Here is a 21877-nt window from a genome sequence, read left to right as displayed (position 1 = left end):
TGTAGTTGGCCATCATCCCACTGTTCCCACATGGCCTTATTATTCTGTGCTTGAAGATGAGTGAGAAAGAAAGAGAGAAAGCCCTGAAATTAATGTTATTTTTAAGAGATTTTTGTCTAAAACAACTTTTAAACTAACTACTAGGCCAATTCCTCCATGCAGCAGGGGTTTAGGAATGACACAGTTCCTCCACCACAATCTTTATGTACTTTTCTTAGCAATATTTTATAATTATATTGAATTATTAGAACTATTAGCATTTCCAAGTTTACATAAATTGTATGGCAAATTAATCCTTTATATATGTTATCAGTGAACGGAATTAAAATTGGGATTTTATGTTGAGTTAGAATCTTACTTATACATAAAATCATTTAATAGTTGCAATAGTGTTCTGTAAATTTTTTAGAATTTTTTATACACAAGACAGAAACTCCTTAATGTTTCTATCCAAATTTTTATTGTTAAAAATTAAGCTCCAAATGATCTTTTCCCCCTCACTTGTATTAGTGCATTGAGATTTTGTACAAAATATTTTTATTATATTTATCACTTTGCCCAACTCCTCCCAGATCCATCTCCAATTCTCTACTCACTCAACTTTATATCCTCTTGTTATTAAAATAAATAAATAAAATCATAAAGCAGAGTTTTTCTGGCTCTGTACTCTTGGATGTGTGGCTCTCACTGAAGTGTGTCCAACCCACCAGGATCCCACAGTAACTGTATTTATTTATTACAGTAACTACTAAAATGGCTCGTGACATGCTAAGACAGTGCATTCTTCCATTGTTCCTAATCTTGGGTTAACTGTTCTGTCAGAAGTAGTTGTTGAAAGCACCTTATGTCATATTTAGAAAATGTTTGCAGGATGTTGACTTTTCTGTTTTCTGGAGTGCTTTTATCACTAAAAGGTGTTTGATTTTATCAAATAGTTTTTCATACATGTTTGCTAAATATTATATGTCTCTGAATCTCATATAGTGTTTGATATTTAATAATGTGCCCAACAATTAATCTCACTTCGCTATGGTGGAATAATGATTTTATGTAGTTCTACAGTGCTGAATCGATTTTTAAAAAGAGTCCTTAATTTAATTTTGTACACTTTTTCTTATATCACGATTTTGGTCTTAGAATTAACTTAACCAAATAAAAAGAGTTCAGCAATAGAAAAAAAATCCCTCTTTCTTTTTTGTGTAATCAAAAAATCATGTTTTATCAGTTACATTTATTTTTTAAATGTATTTTATGAAAGTTTCCTGTAAAAAATAATATGGTGTTGGAATTTTTATTGTAAGGTAAGCCTTTCAATATGGGCTCAACATCATTAGTCAATGTAGAACCATTCAGTTACTTTACTTCTGATGTCAGTACTTGAGATTTTAATTTTGTGAAATTTCTGTTTCATATAGCTCTTGAATCTGATGGTAAAAGTTTCCTTTAATTTTTTTCTGTTTTATGCTTTTAATAAACTTTAATTCTGTAGCAGTGCCACATTTTTTGATAATTTTATTTCCTGATCAAGAAATATTTACATCAGTTTTGGTAATCTCTGCAAAGAGAGCATTCTCTTTTCACTGATTTTTCTTAGTTATATTGATTTATAAGTAACTGTCAATTTCCACTCTTATCCTTATTATTCTTTTTATATGTATTGAATTTTCATATCAGTGTTATCTGTAATTTTTTCTTTTGCAACGTTTCCTAGAAAATGCTTAAAAGTAAATGAAATCAATATTAAAGGAACATTCTATTTAAGAAAAAATAGGAAGCACAAACTCTTCCACTTCTAAAAGAGTGTTTAAATCTCTACTCACTAAGAGCTTCAAGCTCCTGTTAACACTTTCAGCACACTATATTTGTTATGATTCACATCAAAATGTATTTTAATTACTCCAGCAAATGTTTTGACCTGGACACATTTAAATGTGATTGGATTGCTGCCTTTCCTAAGTGAGGCTGTTTTGTTGTTCTCTAATCATTTTGCACGGCTTACATGTGTGAGTCTTCTGTGTGACTTGAACATGGACCCTGAATTCTTGTTCATCTATTCCATTTGCCCTGCACATGCACAATGTTGCATTTTGGTCATGTGTAGTGTACAAAAGTTGCATGTGTGCTCAGTTACAAGTCTAGGATGCTGCTAGGAGGAAGTTAGAAAAATGACAAAATTAGCTTTAGCAATTAATACTTACATGTATTGCAAAGCATGATATTTATTAGTTTAGTAAATATTATAACGAATTAGTCAAAATAAAATTCATATGACATTTTATAGGCAACATTTTGCTTGTGTTTTGAAAATTCTCAGTTATGTAGTTTCCTTTACTTTCTGATATCTCTAGTTGAAAACAAATATAAAAAAATTATACTTTTTTGACATTAGAAATAAATTTCATTAAAAGTAGCAAAAATGTAATAAAGCTTTAAGAATATAATTCTAAAAATATAGCCAATACTGTTATTAATTTTTCTTTGTAATGAATTTCTATTGGGATAAAATGCATATGAACTTTTTGAATTAAAAATAGATTATTTTCTAATACATTACATTCTGGTTATAGTTTCTCCTCCCTCTACTTCTCCCAGTTTTTTCTCACCCCCGTTCTCTTCCAGATCTACCCCCTTTCTGTCTCTCATTAGCAAAGAACAGGCTTATTATGAATGACGACAACCAAGCATGACAAAATAAAATATAATAGGGTAAAGAAAAGACTATCGTATCAAAGTTGGACATAGCAACCCAGCAAGAGGAAAAGAGTCCCCCAAAAAAGGCACAGTCGAGTGCTAGGGAGGAGACTGAGGGATTGGGTCTGGGAAAACAGAAAGGAGAAGGTCTTTGAGAAGCCTACTTTCATGTGGAAGTTTTACAGCATCAATGCATACATGAAGTATTGCACCAGATACAAAAAAATTAAATAATCGCAAAGTACATATAATTATGTTGGAAATAAGCTGAAAGTAAGAGTCCTATAGATAAAAAAATTTTCTTCACCTGGCATGAGATTCAGAAAACTAAATTATGTGTGGTGTGTGTGCGTGTGTGCGTGTGTGTGTATGTGTGTGTGTGTGTGTGTGTGTGTGTGTGCATGTCCATTATGGAAACATATTAGGTTGGAAGAACTGGCAAGAACTATTGTAGATTTGTAAATGCATGTTTAAGCAAGAAAGCAAGTTTAAGGGCTGGGTTGTATCTCATTAGCGTCATACTGTGGAGTACATGTGAGGCCCTAGGTTCAATTCCCCAGTATCATTGTGGGATGTGGGGGAGGAGCTGATTTCAAGTTTGCAAGATCTAGCAATGGTATTCAGGATTTATTGAATCAACAATGACATGCTAAATACTCAACTAAGAAACTGTTTTCAGAAATCTCGTTGGAAAAGATGATTTTCTTTTCTGCTTTGTCAGTAGAGATGTGTAGGAGAGTCATGGTATTTAGGAGTCACAATTAAGAAGACCGGATGACATCTGGGCACAGGGGTCTTTTTTGAAACTGACTCTCCAACCAAGGACCATGCATGGAGATAACCTAGAACCCCTGCTCAGACATAGCCCATGACAGTTCAGCATTCAAGGGGGTTTCCCTATTAAGGAGAACAGGGACTGTCTCTGACATGAACTCAGTGGCTGGCTCTTTGATACCTCCCCCCTGCCCCGAGGGAGGAGCAGCCTTGTTAGGCCACAGAGGAGGACATTACAGCCAGTCCTGATGAGACCTGATAAACTAGGATCAGATGGAGGAGGAGGATCTCCCCTACAAGAGGACTTAGAGAGGGTTAGGGAGGAGATGAGGGAGGGAGGATGGGAATGGGAGGGAATGAGGGACGGGGCTATGGCTGGGATACAAATAAATAACGTGTGACTAATATAAAAAATAAAAATTATTAAAAAATAAAAAAGAAGACCTGATGAATAGTTAAAGACTAAGTAAGCTACAATCCATCATAATGGCTTGGATTGTTGTGTGGATGAGACAGATAATATAGGACAAGAATCCATTTTGTGGAAAGCATAATTATGTCTACATTATACATTTTGAGACCGCAGTTTCTGTTGTTCAAATAGCCATTTTTGGAATCAAATGGGATATACTCGTGTATTTTACATGCTGATTAAGAAGGAGATAATGATTTTAAGACATTGGTTTATACTGAAAAGTAATCTGTTTGAGCAGCAAATACTATTAAAAGCTTAATCATTTTTTTCCTTATTTAATTTCTATTTTGTTTGTTTTTACAAAGCTGAAATTATGATTACGTAGTAGGTGTGGGTATTATTTGTTAATCAAATATTCATCTATTATATAAATGCTCTATAATACATTTATTTTTAAGGAGTTGTGAAAAGTAGACTGTTTACATTTCTCATGGATCTTTTTGGGGTATAAAATTAAGTGTGCAAGCATTAATCCCTGGGTAACATCCCTTATACGAGTTAGTGAAGATTTTAGTTAGGGATATGTGAAGAGGTAATGTAAGAAGACAAAATTGCCTTTGCATTTTAGAAAGCATTAAAGAAGGAGGTTCCAGGTTAAGATGATCAATCCTTACTTAGAAAGACAAATGGGGTGGACATTGGTGATTTTTTGTAGTTTCATCCACTGGTGTTTTTCTGAGACTACTAACAGTGGGAACAGGGGCTATCTCTGACTCTCTTGTCTGCTTTTGAGACCTTTTTTCTCCTGCTGGGTCACCGAGTCCAACCTTCATAGGAGGGGTTGTGTCTAGTCTTATTGTAACTTGATAGCCATATTTGGTTGATATCCCTAGGAGGCCTGCCCTTTTCTGAAGGGAAAGGAGGGATGGGTGGATCTGGGGGAGGGGATGGGTGAAGGGAAAGACTGGGAAGAGTGGAGAGACTGGGAACTGCGATCTGAGTATATGAGAGAATAATTTTTAAAAGTAAACAGAAAAGTTAAAAAATTGTATGCCTTCTACAAAATGATATATAAACAAATAACTCAAAAGGTTGGAAAAGCATATTGGTCAAAGACAAGCCAAAAAAAAATTAGCACTGAAAAATTCAGTTCACAAGGACCTCACATTTGATTCCTTCCATTTGATTCTCACCCCATGCAAGCAGAGGAACCCTGGTGAATTCTGAGGTCTATCAAACCACTGCTCTGCTCTAAGGCTCCTCATTATTTCCTTCAGTAAAGCAAAGGTCTGTTGCACTAAGATTCCCTCAGTTTGAAACTGCCTTTTTGCCACAAGACCCAGTTGCTTGTCCTGTCTCAGCGCTTCTTGCAAATTCTTCCCACGGTAGTTAGTTCCCTGGCTGTGTTTGTAGCCTGAGCTCTTCCCCCCATTATAAACGTAGTTTAGTATTACCGATCAGCGTTCTCTGATCAACCACCCCCACCTCACCGAATGCCCTTTGCCCTTTGCCCTTTCTCTATTCACCTGCACTTGGGTTTTCCTCTGCTGATTGCTTTACAATTGTTTTGGTTCTCCCTGTCTTCTTTTAATGGAACATAAGTCCTCAGCAAGGATTTTGTCCATGTTCACGACTGTATATCCAGTGCCGGTAATAAGGCCTAACATTTAACTGATACACAAAAATTATTTACTGATGAGCAGAGCACGGAGCATTCCAGAGTGCAAAAATTTGAAGATAAATCTGTGGCACATGTCCACATTCTAAATAACATAAAAGTCACTGTGTTTCATGCCAGCTGCATGTTTTATTTCATTTTTCACAGAGGCTGAAGAAGAGAACACCTTATCTATTTATCTATTCACTTATTTACTGACCATGTGTGTTTAGGTGGGTACGTGCTAGTTTAATGGAGTTGGGTAGCTGTGGTGGTCAGAGGACAACTTGCCGAATTCTTTTTGCCTCGTGGTACTGGATGATCTAACTCGGGTCATTGGGCTTGGCGGCAAGCACCTTCAGCCATTGTGCCATTTCACCAGCCTTGGAAAACCATTTTTATCATGGTTATCCATATTTTTACAAGTGAGGAAGCTGAAACACAGAGTGATCCAGTCTGTCCTAGGAAGTTTAGTGAGGAGATTGGGAGATGGTCCAGGCATACCCTGGGGCCTGCTTCCTTCGTCATTCATGATGCTATTGTTGCCTCTTAATTTATCTGATCAACATAGATTCAGGATAATGTAAATTTTAGACGTTGATACAAACATGAGCAGAACCACATTTATGACATTTGCAGACATAGCAATAGGTGGTCTGTTTAAAACAGAATTAAAATGATATAGACTTTGAATCTTTTTAATGTAAGATAATTAGTGTGATATAATTGGCAGGTACAGATACAAGTTTATACCTCTGTGGAGTAAAGTAATTGTCTCTTATCCTGCCCCCGTGACTTTAAAACTAATTTCAATGTGAAACTATTGAAATAACCATGACAACTAATTATCAGTCTCGTGGAGACAGTGAACATCATAGAAATCATTAGTAAAAATTTCTATTCCTGTCAAACATCCAAATCAGTGATGATAGATCAAGGAAAAAAAAAAAACACAAAACAGCTATCTGTGTAGTGGATGAAACTAAAGGTGAGCCTGTACAATAAAAGCTAAGGTACAAAAGAATTTTAGACACAGAGAGGAACAGACTGGGCATTGTCCTGCTTTGATTTTACATCTTACCTTGGTCCGGCCATAGCAGCTGCCCTTTCAAACCTAGACATCACTGTGTTCTAAAATTGACTTTTCATTTTGAAGAATTCCTTTTTTTAATGTGTGTAAGCGTTCTGCCTGCATATATTTCTATATACCATGTGGATAAAGCACCCTTAGAAACTAGGATATGGTCTCTGAGTATATGGATGCCCCGGAACTGGAGTTAGGGTGGTTCTGGGCTGCCCTGTGGAGCTGGAGACCAAACTTCATCCTCCAGAAGAGCAGTCAGTGCTTTCAACTCCTGAGACATCTCTCCAGCCTCAAGCTCTATTCTTTTTTTTTTTTTCAATGCAGTTTATTCAGGAACATTGAACAATCCTCGGACCCCGGGGAAAGCCAGCCCACAGCTTAAATAGCCTCTGGGTATCCAACCCAGGCGTGCCACGGGGGCAATGCAGATAGGTCCACATACATGGAAGCAAGCCAGATCCTCGGCCTTAGCCAAATGTGGAGTTGTTCGTGACAGAGAGCACTCACCATCGGGAAGGTGGAGGGCGGAAACCAGCTCCATCTTTAAGGCATAGCATTCTGCAGCTCTCTACAGTTCCCCCTTTTTGTTTTAGACGCATCAGGCAAGAGTAGAGGTCTGATCTCTGATATTAGAAATAAATTGGGACTTTGTACAGATGTTCATTTAGGTGTCATCCACCCAAAGAGCATCGGACCCGTCCGATACCTTTTTCTCAGAGGCGGGACCTGGGGCATCAACCCGCATGCAATCAGACATGCTCTTCTCTGGGTCCAAAGCGGCTGACCCTGAGTGCAGTGCTTAGCCTCGCATCCTGAGCGTACCATTTTAGCTTTTTATGGTATCCAACCATGCTTGGGGAGAATGTCTTGCTTCAATGGCTGTAAAGGCCTGAATGATCATGGCTGCATCACACTGTTGTCTCAAGCTCTATTCTTGCTAAAAAAAAAAAAACCCTTTCAGCTCACCAGGCTTTTCTGTTTACTGAGTAACTCTTTTTTTTTTCTTTATTAATTACACTTTATTCACTTTGTATCCCCCTTGTGGTTCCTTCCCTCCTCCCATCCCAATCCCTCCCTTCCTCCACCCTCTGCATGCACGCCCCTCCCCAAGTCCACTGATAGAGGAGGACTTCTTTTCCTTCCTTCTGATTCTAGTCAATTAGGATTGCATTGTCTTCTTCTGTGGCCTGGTAATGCTGCTTCCCCCTCAGGGGAAGGTAATTAAAGAGCAGGCCAATCAGTTCATGTCAGAGACAGTCCTATCACAATGGAACCCACTTGGATACTGAACTGCCATGGGCTACATCTGTGCATGGGTCTTAGGTTATCTCCATGCATAGTCCTTGGTTGGAGTATCAGTCTCAGGAAAGACCCCTGTGCTCAGAGTTTTTGGTTCTGTTGCTCTCCTTATGGAGTTCCTGTCCTCTCCAGATCTTACTGTTTCCCACTTCTTTCATAAGATTCCCTGCACTCTGCCCAAAGGTTGCCCATAAATCTCAGCATCTACATTGATAGTCTGCAAGGCAGAGCTTTTCAGAGGTCCTCTGTTTCAGGCTCCTGACTTGTTCCCTCTTTTCTTCTTCTTCTGATGTCCAGCCTCTTTGCCTTTTGGGATAGGAATTGAGCCTTTCAGCAAGAGTCCTCCCTCTTGATTAGTTTCTTTAGGTGTACAGATTTTAGTAGGTTTATCCTATATTATATGTCTATATGAGTGAGTATATACGTGTGCATCTTTCTGCTTCTGGGATAACTCACTCAGGATGAGCTTTTCTAGATCTCACCATTTACCTGCAAGCAACACCTTACTTCAGGTTTCTTCTTGTGGTGCATGGCTCTGTGACTTTATTTACTATTATTCAAATAGAATTTCACTATGTTGTTTTAAACTAGGAATATTTGTAGGATTCTAAATAGTGGGTATAACTAAAATGCTGAAATTCTAAAGCTAGAAATTCTGCGCACCACTTTTGGAAAGTACATTTGCAAAAATTTAAAACAAAACTATCACTGTGTAGTATTTGTAGTAAGAAAACCTTTAACGTGTATTACGTTTCACCAGATAATTGGTTAAAAACTGGCCTTAAGTTTAAAAAGGATTTGTTCAAAAGTTTTTACTGTAGAATTCTGCTTCATGTGAGAAAATATAAGGAGTTATTGGGAAGTCAAATGATGTACCTCCTTTCTATTTAATAAGTATTAAATGTTGTAGAATCATTTAGAATCACATGAACATACTTATGTTGCATTAATAATAAAAATATATACAATTACATTAGAATTTCATGTATTTTAAATTGCATATAAAATTAAACCAAAATACTCTTGGTGAGTAAGTGAAATTGAAAGTGTCCTTTTCATTAAAAAGAAACATTCTAAATTATATTTCCATCATAATTTACCCATATTGTTTAAACATTTCCAAATGGAGAAAATAAAACTATGGAAATGGAACAGTGAAAGAGCAACAGATTTGGAAAATACAGCCCCTTTCCCAGTGAAAGAAAACCAAGAAGAAATGATTCGTTTCTATCTATTAATAGTCCATTAATTTCCTACTATGTGATTAATTTTTTCAATATAGTGAAATGTTGACTTGATAGTTTATCCCCAATTTCCACTTCACTGTATCCTTCACAGAAAGAAAGGTAGATGTGTAAAGAATTCCACAATATAAGGAAAATTCATCAACTTTTGTTCAGATCTTCAAAATGCTAAAGTGATACTTTTAAGTACCAAATTAAAGTAAATAGTAAAAATATAAAAACACATATTTTAAGTCCACAAACATATTTTTGATTACAATAAATAATTCAACCAGATTTTTATAAGCAAAATACTTGTATTAACATAATATTTCCAGACCTCATTGTGGTGAATTACCTCAGTAGTACCATTACAAGTAAGTGTAAGAATGTCGCGGCACACGATATTCTGGGCATGGTGTGGCCTTGGCCTTCTTGAGCTGTCAGCAGATGTGATTTTCTGGGGGAGATCTGCACAAGGTTGTGCCCCTTTGTCATGGAAAAGAATGGGTCAGGAGGCCCTTCCATCACCCCAAAGACTGATAGATATTTTATGGATGGTATGAGTGAGCTCACTAGACCCTGCCCTACCTGCAAGGATTTCTAGGTACAGGCAACATTTACGGGCAGATCTTTTCTTCAGTGTTGTAGTTGCCCATAAGTTAGTTGCTCATGTTCCTTTCAGTAACCCTTCACCCACCTCCTGTAAGTAACCTCAATTAAAGTTGTTTCAGGAGCTCCGCTGGAGTGAAGTTCTTTCTTTGTTTTGCCACTGGTGCATATTTGTCTGTCAACATGGCTTTGAGACGTTTTATTTTCTTTAAAAAAAAAAAAGGCCCATTCTTAATGATTGGCAATGAATTGCTTATTACAAGTCTAGGATAATCTCACCTAGAATTTACTTAGTTGATGTGAAGTGAGAAAATTTTCTTATCAGTTTTCTTGAACTGCGTGATTTCAGGTCTTATTGGTGTCTTTTCAGTTAAGGCAACAATAAGAGCAACCACATCCCTCCTACATCCTGAAAGTGAGGTTGAGGGCGTCGGAAATTGTCATGGGAGTACTGGTTCTGGGTTGTGTCCCTTTTTATGTTGCTCTTAATTTCTTTGTAGAATCAGGACTTCTGAGTGACTTTGTAGAGGCTACAGGTTGCCATATACAGTCTTACTTGGCTTCTGTTTTAAATTGAAATTACCGTGTATTCTGTTCTGGTACACGCTTATACAATGAATTGTTCACCTAGTTTTATGGCACGTATTCAGAAAGATGGCTCCTGGGTATACCATCATCTATCTTTGTTTTTAGTGCTAGTCATTGCTCTTATTCTTTATTATTTTTAATTAGGATTGGTTCCTGTTATTAATTTTAAATGTCATTAAGAGCAGTAAATTATGTTTATCATTATTGATATTTCATTATTTATCAATAGGTATGCTACTAAATCTTCTAAAATTTTTTTCTTAAAAAATCTTACATTTTGTTGTCATATATTAATAAATCCAGCCTCCAATGCCTTGTTCTAGTAAATATGTGTATGAAAATTTATGCCATGTATATCATACAATAATGAAAGCTTGAGATTAATCAGTTGCTAAGAAAACAGAAGAAATACACAAGTTGGCCTTTTCTTTTGCTCTGGACTTTTTTCTATGTGAATAACTTTCATGAATGACTTTAATAATAGATGTTGCAGTGTAGGCAGACATTATACAGTCCTTTGAGATGCTGAAGTTGATGCACAGAAATATTGATTCTAGAGCTCTTTACAATAATTTCTGATCAATTATTTGTCTCACCTTGAGCATGTATGCTAACAAATGTTTTAATGAGACTTCAGAGTTAATTAGACAAAATATGACAGACATTGCAAAATGAAATTCAGAATCATTAAATTAAAGATAAGTGAGAAAAATATTCTACTCTTCTCGTTCAGAGGCACTCCTTGAGCTCAGGCACTGACATCTTCAACTGTGAATTGTGTAAAAAAATTTTTTCATAAGAAAATTACAAATGTACATATAAAGATATTCTTTTGCATAATAAATTTTCATATGTTAAAAGTAAAGTATTTCTAAATAATGGAGTATGTTTATATTGCTCTTTCTCTTCTCCAAATAGGTTATGTGGGTATGCAATTTATGTCGAAAGCAACAAGAAATCTTAACGAAATCCGGAGCGTGGTTCTTTGGAAGTGGCCCTCAGCAGCCCAGTCAAGATGGGACTCTGAGTGACACAGCTACAGGTGCTGGCTCCGAAGTGCCAAGAGAAAAGAGAGCAAGGCTCCAAGAACGGTCAAGGTCTCAGACGCCCTTGAGTACAGCAGCTGCCTCTTCCCAGGATACTGCTTCCTCTGGTGCACCCCTGGACAGGAGCAAAGGGACTGAGCCCTCACAGCCAGCCTTGGGACCTGAACAGAAGCAGGCATCAAGGTCGAGAAGCGAGCCACCAAGGGAAAGGTAATGATTCAATAACACTGTAAACAAAAGCTGAGGGCTTGCTGGAAAGCACTCGTGTTATCAAGAGCCCAACATCTGTTTGGAGGAGGGTGTGGAAGTACTACTTCCTAGGGACCATATTCAAGGCAGCTACAAGCCTGAGATATTTTTTTTTGTCAGCTTCTAAAATATGTCATATAATAAGAGAGCTGTGTTGGGAAGCCTGTCTTTCATATCCTGCGTAGATGCCAGTGAAAGTTAAGGCAATCGTTCGCGTTACAAACTTTTAACTTTGAGATGAGAAAAGCTCCTGGAAACACTTTATAGAATGCGCACTTTACTAAGAAGTGTGTTCTTCGAAACTCTGATGCAGAACCTGACCTATTGAAAGGCACGGTGGGAACACATCAGAGACTCCTTGTCTGAGTTCATTTCTTTCAATCTGCCCTCCAAAAACAATGAGAAATTTATCAAGTGAAGTGAAAAAATGATGCTGTGGGTATCTGTAGGCATGTGGCCTGAAGGGAACTGTTCTGTTTTGGGTCTTTCTAAAGGATACAAGTAGTAGAGTAAGAATGTTTATGGCGTAGCTGCCAAGGGAGTGAGGAAAAGGCGTAATTTCATAGATTTTTTTTCCCTAGGCATAATGGAAAGCCACCAATGATGTAAGCAAGGGATAATATGATCAGATGATGTACATCAACTATTTCAATCGTCTATTTATCCATTCATTTATTTGAGTTGATGCTGTTCACTACAAAACAGAGATGTCAAAGATGAAGTATGATGTGTTTTCGTGGGGCTCCCGGTATGTGAGCCCTGACTGGGGGGATCTGGACTAAGTTTGATTGCTTCTGTTTGTGTAACCCTTGTTTATATCACTAGGTAAGCAGCACTCTCCACCCATGGTGACTTCAAAGTAGAGAGGGTCTGGATTGCAGTCCTGGTTCTGACATAGTAGGCAGCCATAACACACTTTGCAGGGCTGTGCCGAGGTCCTGCACAAGGTCCCAGGACAACAAGTGGTGCCTACCTAACTGAATACGGCTGTGTTTGCAGCCAGCACTCATTAGGAAGCTGCTATAATTAAACTCAGTGCCTGGAACCAGAGGGCATGGAAATGATGAGGACATATCCTTTTTTTTTTTTTTCTTCACACTATGGGGAAATAATATCCTAAGGAAGACAGACACCTAGGCAATTAGTCAAGATGCTGAGTGATTAATCAATGTAAGAAAATACATAAGTACTCTGTGAGCTCTGGAAACAAGGGAAATGGCTTTTGATTTATGCGTTGTAAGAATCCCAGATGTTAGAGGGGAGACAGACAGTAGTAGGAGTGAGCAGGAGAGTGTGAAGAATTATTTGGAAAGACAATGGAAAGGGCATCAGTACTGTAGAGTACTGCAGAGACCACATAGTGAAACTCACTTGGGGGCGAAATGTAGTCTGTTAGGAGGCAAAATTATTAAAGATGTAACTTGGGACTGAGCAGAAGACGGTGCCTTTAGATATGACAAAGACGGTAGAGCTATGAAAAGAAAAGAATCAAGTCTGGCTTGTGGTGAAAACCTACATAAAATGCCACGGAGTACAGAGGCAGGCTGATGCTTTACACACAGCATGAACACGGATACAAGCAGTGGCCTATAAACAGATGATGGAAACTCGGGTGTAGGAGAAACAGGTGTCAGGCTGGACTTGGGCAGCCTTGGAGAAGGGCGATTGAAATGATTACGATTTGTTTTCAATTCCTGAAGATTACTTGGCCATATTTTGAGCATTAATCGGGAGCTAGGGGAAACAGAACAATTAAAGGTACAAATGAGAAAAAAAGTATCACTTGTTGGGCCCAAAAACCAGAATGGAGACTCCCACCATTGGCATAATACTCAACCTGCCTTATAAAACCCTGACGGATGGGGTTCCTTTAATGCTCTTATGAACTCTGCATGGTGAGCAATAATTACAGCATCACCAGAAAAGTAAGTGATTCAATATAGGCTTCTTGCAATGCTCAACCTCATTAGGCATCAGGGAGATGCAAATCAAAACCACCCTGAGATTTCACCTGACACCCATCAGAATGGCCAAGATCAAAAACTCAAGTGACAACACATGCTGGAGAGGTTGTGGAGAACGGGGAACCCTCCTCCATTGCTGGTGGGAATGTAAACTGGTACAACCACTTTGGAAGTCAATCTGGCGCTTACTCAGACAATTAGGAATAACTAATAATAAAAAAAATTTAATTTAATTTAAAAAATATAGGCTTCTTGCAAATGCAAGAAAGAATTAAAACCCAATGAAATCTTTGCATACAATACAGTTATAGCATCTTAGAAAACTGTAGTCACTAACTACTAACTTGTTAGTAGTTAGACTCCTTCTATTGCAAAAATCACAACCCCATACTTTAAGGTCCACTTTCAGGTCCATTTTCTTTTCATTTTGAAGTGCTACCGTGATATAAATACTAATTTCCGCCATTTTATATGTATATACATATTTGTGGACACACACACACAATAATGCTCTCTCTGTCTCTGTCTCTTTCATGCACACACATGTGCGCGTGCGCAAACTTGTGAGTGAATACTGTTGCCCCTGAAGAGGATTCCCCGACGGTCCTTAGAATTCCAAAGCAAGTTTGGGATTGTCTTCACTTTAACTATACATTAGAACAAGTCCAGAAGGCTTAGCCAAAGCAAAAGTATTTTGCAGAAACTTCTGTCACAACCTCAGAGATTAACCAGGCCAACGGTTTTGTATGGAGAAGCACTGAAGGGAACACTGAAGTATACCTTTACAGGATCCTAAGGCCTGCCAAATCCCTTTCCTTTAATTTTATCCTTGCCTTAGAAAAGCATATAAAGAAAGAAAGAAAAACAACAACAACAATAACAACACTAGTTTCTTCTTTGGGACGCTATTTGGAAATAAGGAGAAATGAAGAAAGAGTGAGAATGAACAGCAGCTTTAAACATGAAGTTATTCCTGAGCTGAGGATGTCCAGTGGTGAAGAGCCTGCCGGGCATGCACAAGGCCTTGGCTTTGGGTCCCAGTACTGTAACAAGCAGACAAACAACAGTATTTCTACTAATGTTACTTGAGAAAGTTAAAATACAAGATAGAGTCCAGTCACTGATCTCTGTTTGATCCTTGGGTGCCTTTCATCAAGTCAGAATGAATTTGCTCTATTAGAGTGCTACTAGACTTGATTTCTGAAATGAGAACACACTTTCCATTGATCATCAAGAATGTAAATATGCGATGTTCCTATGTGCACGTGTGGAAAACACATTTGATCTTGTAGTTATGTATGCTTATCCTTAGATCTTACATTATTGTTCTCCATATTGTTTCTTCCTGAAACATTTTAAGTCACGATGAAATGTAAGCATGAAATGTGTCTATTGAATTAGTACTAATGTTTTTTTTATTTAAATGCAAACTTTAAAAAGTGAAAATAAGTTCCTGATCCTATTGTAATGCAAAGGATTGACCTTTAAATCTTAATCGGTGCATAAATATAACTATATAACCGGTTCTTTACTTCAAATTTTAATTAGACATGGAATTGTAACCAGTTTTATGAAATACTCGATCAAGGGCTGAACGCTGAGACAAGAATGTTTCTGGGCGTGCTGTTTAAATTTCACCAACTGTCCTTTGCACACCACAGGAAGAAGGCTCCAGGGCTTTCAGAACAGAATGGCAAGGGCGGACTGAAGAGCGAGCGCAAACGCGTGCCCAAGTCCGCGGTGCAACCCGGGGAAGGGACCGTGGAAGAGCGGGAGCGGAAGGAAAGGCGGGAAACCCGTAGACTGGAAAAGGGGCGCTCCCAGGAGTACCCGGAACGGCCCGACAAACGAGAGGATGGCAGGGTGGCAGAGGAGGAGAAGCAGAGGAAAGAGGAGGAGTACCAGACCAGGTACCGCAGCGACCCGAACCTGGCTCGCTACCCGGTGAAGCCGCCGCCGGAGGAGCAGCAGATGCGCATGCACGCCCGGGTGTCCCGCGCGAGGCACGAGCGGCGCCACAGCGACGTGGCGCTCCCGCACACCGAGGCTGCCGCCGCGCCGGCAGAGGCCACGGCGGCCAAGCGCGCGCCGGCCACCGCCAGGGCCTCTCCGCCCGAGTCCCCCCGCGCGCGCGCGCCCGTCGCCCAGCCTCCCGCCGAGCACGGCCCGCCGGGGCCACGGCCAGCTCCGGGCCCCGCCGAGCCCCCGGAGCCGCGCGCCCCCGAGCCGCTCCGTAAGCAGGGCCGCCTGGACCCGGGCTCGGCTGTGCTCCTGCGCAAGAGCAAGCGGGAGAAGGCGGAGAGCATGCTGCGGAACGACTCGCTGAGCTCCGACCAGTCCGAGTCCGTGCGGCCGTCCCCGCCCAAGCCGCACCGGCCCAAGCGGGGAGGCAAGAGGAGACAGATGTCGGTGAGCAGCTCCGAGGAGGAGGGCGTGTCCACGCCGGAGTACACCAGCTGCGAGGACGTGGAGCTGGAGAGCGAGAGCGTGAGCGAGAAAGGTGAGCGCGGCTCAGACGTGGAGGTGCGCGCGGACGCCCGCCTGGGAGATGCTGGGCTTGGGTACCACTATGCCTGGCGCACCTGCGCCTGGGAGATGAGCCAGGATGCCTGCCAGAGGAGATGCTGCACTCCTCGGTCCCTGTGTACTGGACGCAAATAGGCCTCCACACCCCCTTCAGGTTCAGCTACCTCTGTGAGCCCACACATAGAGGCGCGTGGGCCAGGGTGGGCGCATGCCTGCTGGCTTCTGAGGTCCACGTGCTGAGGTCATAGATGCAGGGGAAGTGGTTGTGTTCCAAGGTTAGGGATGGAGACCCAGAGCACTCGGGCTGTGGAAGGTTGTACTTTTTAAAATGCATTTAACAAAACAAAACAAAAAACCAAAAACAAGCAAACAAAAAACACCACTGCCAGCTGCAGTTTTCAGTGGGGGGAGTTTCTTACTGATTTTGCTTCCTGTCGTTCAGGGAAGTTAGTATTTTGGGACACATTTATGGGAAAATAACGTATTTTCTAGAAAACTGAACTGTGAATTTGTTGACAACACAAACACACACACACACAAACACACACACACACACACCACCTCATTTATACATATTCCATTCCCAGAGGCAACATTTTCCGATTTAAAATGCATCCTTCCCCAAATCTGTGAATAGAGTTCCAAATGATATCATTTGGGATGTTACGTATTATGTGTTGCCTAGTAACTTAGAGGCATTGAAGTTCGCATTCCAAAAGTAACCAAGACAGTATGGTAGGCTCTAAATCGCTGTTTTTTCAGCCTTACAGGCATGCATGACTCCTTAGTCAATGTAGCAACTCACTTCCTTAATCTCACCAGGCACATTTCAAGTGCTCAAAAGAGAGAGAGAGAGAGAGAAAGTCTACTAAAAAGTGCTGATCCAGCAAGTGCTCCCGTTTAAAATTAAAGCTGCACGCCTCCCTGAGACAGGGTATTCACGTTCTGATGCTGTTCTTTCAGATAAAACTAACCGCTTCTAGCTGTGGTGGTGACCGCTCTCCTTCTGACAGCGTCGGGTTTCCTGTGTATTCGTATTTGGGTGGGGTTATTCTTTGAGGCTTCTCCCTCCCTCAATGAATGACTTCTAGATGCATACTGAATTAGGTACTAAATAAAACAGACTTAAAAAAAAAAGTTTGCTCTTTCATCCTCTATCTACAAACTGCTTGTGCCTGGGTCCACGGCAACGCTGGCACCTGTGAGTGCCCACACAGTTTGGAGCTCTGTACAGGAACAGTGGATGGATCTCCGTTGTAGCATTAGTGCTACTGCAAACCAGCCTGAAATAGTTGTGTCTGGGATTCGAATGTAGTTAAGACGGGTTTGTCTCTTTCAGCTTCAGTTCAGGTGACGTCTCTTTGTAAGCGGCCTACTGACTACAGGCTTTTACAGACCATTGATGAATTGACTATAGTACCCGCCTTTGATTTTCCCCAGAAGGAAGATAGGTGGTGTTAATGACATAAATGCATGCATCTGATGGTTGTGTGGATGACCATTGATTGAGGAAGCAGACATGCATATTTCCCTTGAAGGAAAGAATCACACTGAATATTAATGAGTTTATGCTACATAGCAGGACGAGTATGGACTCTGGTAATCATCCCCACGTTGCTTACAGTTGCAGTGGATGATCTAAGAAAACCTGAGTAGCAGCATGGACGATTGGATGCAGGGCCTGATGTGATATGTGATAGCTCCTTACCTCTCCAGGCAGCCTTCACTGGCACTTCAGGGACCTTTTGGGAATACAGGAGCAATAGGAATCCATAATCGTAATTTGTACTTAATCTCATTTTTCAAGTCACAAATTTTGAGTTTCCCAGCATCAACATTCTACTCTGATGTTTTAATCCCAAACTAATCTTTATAAATTCAAGTATTAAATACAGCATAAATAACTTCTTAATAGTGTGGCATAGGCATGTTCCTACTCGGAATTTATGTAAACGCTACTATACCCCACAGTTCTCGGAGGACTCTGTCAGCATCCATGGAAGTCTGCAGCACCCTGGGAGGCAGCACGAATTACCTAACCTTCATGCGTCTTCATTTTCTTATTGGCATCAGTATCTAACTTGCACAGTCCTTGAATGGAAGATGATTCGTGTGAATGAAACCCAGATGTTAAATTAGCATTCTTCCTGTCTTGATTTTGCCTGTGATGTCAGTCCTGCAGACATCTGTGTCAGATTTTTTTTTTTTTTTTTGGTCACAGTGACAAATACCTGAGAGAGGCAACCTGAAAGGAGGAAAGATTAAATTGAGTTCTGTGGTTGGCTGGCTCAACTGTTTGAGTCTGCAGAGGGCAGAGCATTATGGCCAAGGGAACATGCTACAGAGGCTGCCCATCTCATGGGGCAGGAAACAGAGAGCAATAGGAAGGGATCAAGGACCAAGGGACATCTATCCAGGGCATGTCTTCAGTGGCCTATTTCCCCCAAGTAAAACCTACCTACTGTAACAATCTCTATCATATCTCACTAGTAATGTTGAATTATGAATCAATCAGCACATTTGTTGGTAAAAGACCCATTTCTCCTGATGCGGTGCTTCCCCAAAAGCTCCTTCCAAGCGCTGTCACATTTACAACCAGACTTTCAACATGTGAGCCTCAGAGGGGCATGGTGGCTCATGTCTGCGATCCTGAAACCACTCAAGAAGCTGAGTCAGGAGAATTGCCACAAATAGGATGCCAGCATGCCGTTGCCAGTGAAAAACAACAGCAAAAGGCATGAGCTAAACTGTCAACGGCATCTAAAAGTTACAGTTACGGTGAGGTAATTACTTGTGCCTGACAAGCACAGAGAAGGACAAAACAAGCTGCTTTATATGTCAGAGGTCCCCGTGGGATAAGCAGGGGAAGGGTGATCTCTAAAGAGGTGTTTTGGGGGAGAAGTGGATGCCCTGGTGTGCATTTCAGAGTCAGAGTAAGCTGACCATCAGAGCGGATGATCTCAGGAGGTGGTGGGAGACTGAGTTACTGTTGACAGTATTTGGGGTATGTTTATTTCACAGTTAAGATGAACACTTAACACGATATCTAGGATAATGTAACTATTTAATATACTACCGTATTGATCCATTGATGTTTTCACCTTTGTACCAGCAAACTCTGTTGTCTTTTTAACTTTTAGCAAGAGTAGTGTTAGCATGTTCTATGCATATACTAAAGTTAAAAATAGTATGTATCTCCCCTTCCCTCACAGAGTTTACATTCCTTCGAGAGCACGAGCAACAAATAATGATGGTTGGCTGGGTGTTACATGACTGCAGTCCTGGCTCTTGGAAGGTTGAGGCTGAAGGATGGTGAGGTGGAGGCTAGCCAAGCCTGTACAGAAGGGCTATATAGCAGGGCTCACCCGTGCTACAGAGTAAGACCTGTTTTCACAAAGACAACCAAACCAACCCAAATAAAACAAGGGTCGGGTCTATAGGCCACTGCCTACCATGCTCATATCACTGGGTTGATCCTCAGTACTGTAATAATAATGACAAGTATACAATATAATATATTTCAATATTATTACTTTGCCTCTCCTAACTGCTCCTAGATTCCTCTCACCTCTCTATCCACCCAAGTTCATGCTGTCACTGTCTGTTTTTCTCCCTCTTCCACTTTTTCCTCTCTCAAAAATTAAAAATCAAAGAAAACAAAATCAATAAAACAACAGAACAAAGCACCCCAAAAACATGGAGTCTGCTTTACACTGGCCAACTACTCCGGGGCATGAGGCCTGTCCTGGAGTGTGATTGATATATCCACTAGTACTCCACAGAGAAAATGGATTTTCTCTTTTCCAGAAGGTACCAAATGCAAATAGTTTCTTGGTTAGGTGTGGGACTCCATGTCTGCATCCCCCTTTTCAGTGCTAGAATTTTGGCTGGCAGTCCATTCTGTCACAGTTTCTGTGAGTTCACATGCACATCAGCCCTGTTGTGTCTGGAAGATGTTCTTCCCTTGAGCTCATCCAGCACCTCAGGCTCTTAGAATGTTCGTGCCTTTTCTTCAGCATAGACCCCTGATCTCTGACTGGAGGACTTCAAATGAAGACATTCCATTTTGGTGTGAGTGCTCTAAAGTATCTAAATGTTCATGGGTTGCCAAACAGAACAGTTACCTATCTCTTTTCTCATAGCTTAAGGCTATTAACCAATACAAAAGTTTCTACACAGAAAACAGGGGGAAATAATGAACTTAGTCTTGATCATTAGATGACTCTTACAGTTAAATAAAATGTGTCATATAATCCATGACCAGGAGCTCAAATGAACATCTGTGAAGAGGTCTGTGGGTGAAAAGAATCCAAGGTAGTGCCATCCTAAGAAGAGAAAGAAATGGAGCTATTTTGATGGAGAAGAAAAGCTACTACTTTGTTCCAAGGTGTTGAGTCACTAATTCTAGCTGGGAACTTCATGTAGAGGTCCTGGGTCAGAAGGAGTTGTCTGCTTTGGGTGGACAATACTTTTACGTATTTCTGCATGTTTGCTTCTTGTCCTATCGAGTGTCTTTTTTTTTTTCTTGTTTATTCTTTAATTTGTCTTGTTAGCTTAAACATAGATTTCCATAAGATGGTAACTGGACAGCTAGAAAGAAAATTGACATGAACATTAACACTCAAGAATGTGAGTTGTCTGGTTTCTGATCTTTTTTGGCATTATGAATGACACAAGAAAGGTAGGAGAAACTTGTGTCTGGCTTTGATGAGGGAAAGATAAATATGATTCTTCCTCGTAAACCGTACCAGTGAGTGATGAGGGATTTTAGGCACAGGTTGCTTCTGTTAGAGGAAGAGGAGAGACTAGAGAGGTAACAGAGAGAAAGTTTAAGAGATGAGAGATGGAGATGAACAGTGAATATATGATGGGCCTCAGCTATTTAATCATACGTGAAATTTAAATATTTGGAAGAGATTGAAATACTGTAACCCCAACCCTGGTGCTGTCTGTCTGTCTCTGTCTTTCTTTCTTTCTGTGTAACATGATTCCTAATTTCTAATAATATATTAAAAATGTATAAATCATAAAGAAGGCTAGACTTTTAGATTATACCAGATAGATAAGTGACCAAAAAATCTTTTTTGTTCTATAATAGGAGTTATTTATATAAAGAAATTCTGTAAAAAGGAAAGCAACTCCATAAAAAGAAAGAATTTAAATCTTTATTTCTAACATAATTATATCCCATAATATTTCCTTCCAAATTAGGATACAGCTAGAAATATTAGTCATTTAGCAGCATCTGAGATAAGTTTCTGTTCTTGACTCAGAAAATACTAAATTAACATCTGCACTACATCCTTAAAAATAATCACATAATATTTGCATGTGTTATGTGTTAACTGTATCCATAGAGAACATCTTAAGAATAAGCAACTATCGGTCATTTGAAGGGGAAGTACTTGTGCCTCAAAGTCCATTCAGAAAAATGTTTACTACTGAAGATTACATTGTCACCTGCTTTATCTCAGTCAGGTTTTCTTCAGAATCCTTGTAAAATGCAGAATCATACTGCAGTGTTCTGACCCATTTTACCCAGTGAATGAAAACGTTGTCCTTACTTTTGGTTCAATTTAGCAGAATCACAAGATCTCAGAAGCAAATGACACTCTCCTTTCACACACCCCTGGAGGGAGACGGGAACGTGGGTGGCCCTTGAGGCCTCTTGCCTGTCCTAGCTCTTCAAGCATGGAACACATCTTGTTTCTAGTGCCAGTCTAAGGTTCTGAGACGTGTCCACCACCAG

At 40.1% G+C, this 21877-nt stretch overlaps 1 protein-coding gene across 26 annotated transcripts in view; it reads left to right on the top strand.

Annotated features, from left to right (window-relative positions):
* The window catches only part of Rims1 (regulating synaptic membrane exocytosis 1), a 479343-nt gene that overhangs the window by 257509 nt on the left and 199957 nt on the right, over positions 1–21877 (top strand). For all 26 annotated transcript variants that reach the window (XM_060369758.1, XM_060369788.1, XM_060369787.1 and 23 more), the window contains 2 exons: positions 11262–11599; positions 15264–16102. In XM_060369758.1, coding sequence (XP_060225741.1) covers positions 11262–11599; positions 15264–16102 — 1177 coding nt within the window. The remainder of the gene's footprint in view (positions 1–11261; positions 11600–15263; positions 16103–21877) is intronic.

This window comes from Meriones unguiculatus, chromosome 16, assembly GCF_030254825.1.
Source record: "Meriones unguiculatus strain TT.TT164.6M chromosome 16, Bangor_MerUng_6.1, whole genome shotgun sequence".
NCBI lineage: Eukaryota > Metazoa > Chordata > Mammalia > Rodentia > Muridae > Meriones > Meriones unguiculatus.
Note: the sequence above shows the minus strand (reverse complement) of the source record. Positions and strands in the feature narration are given on the sequence as shown.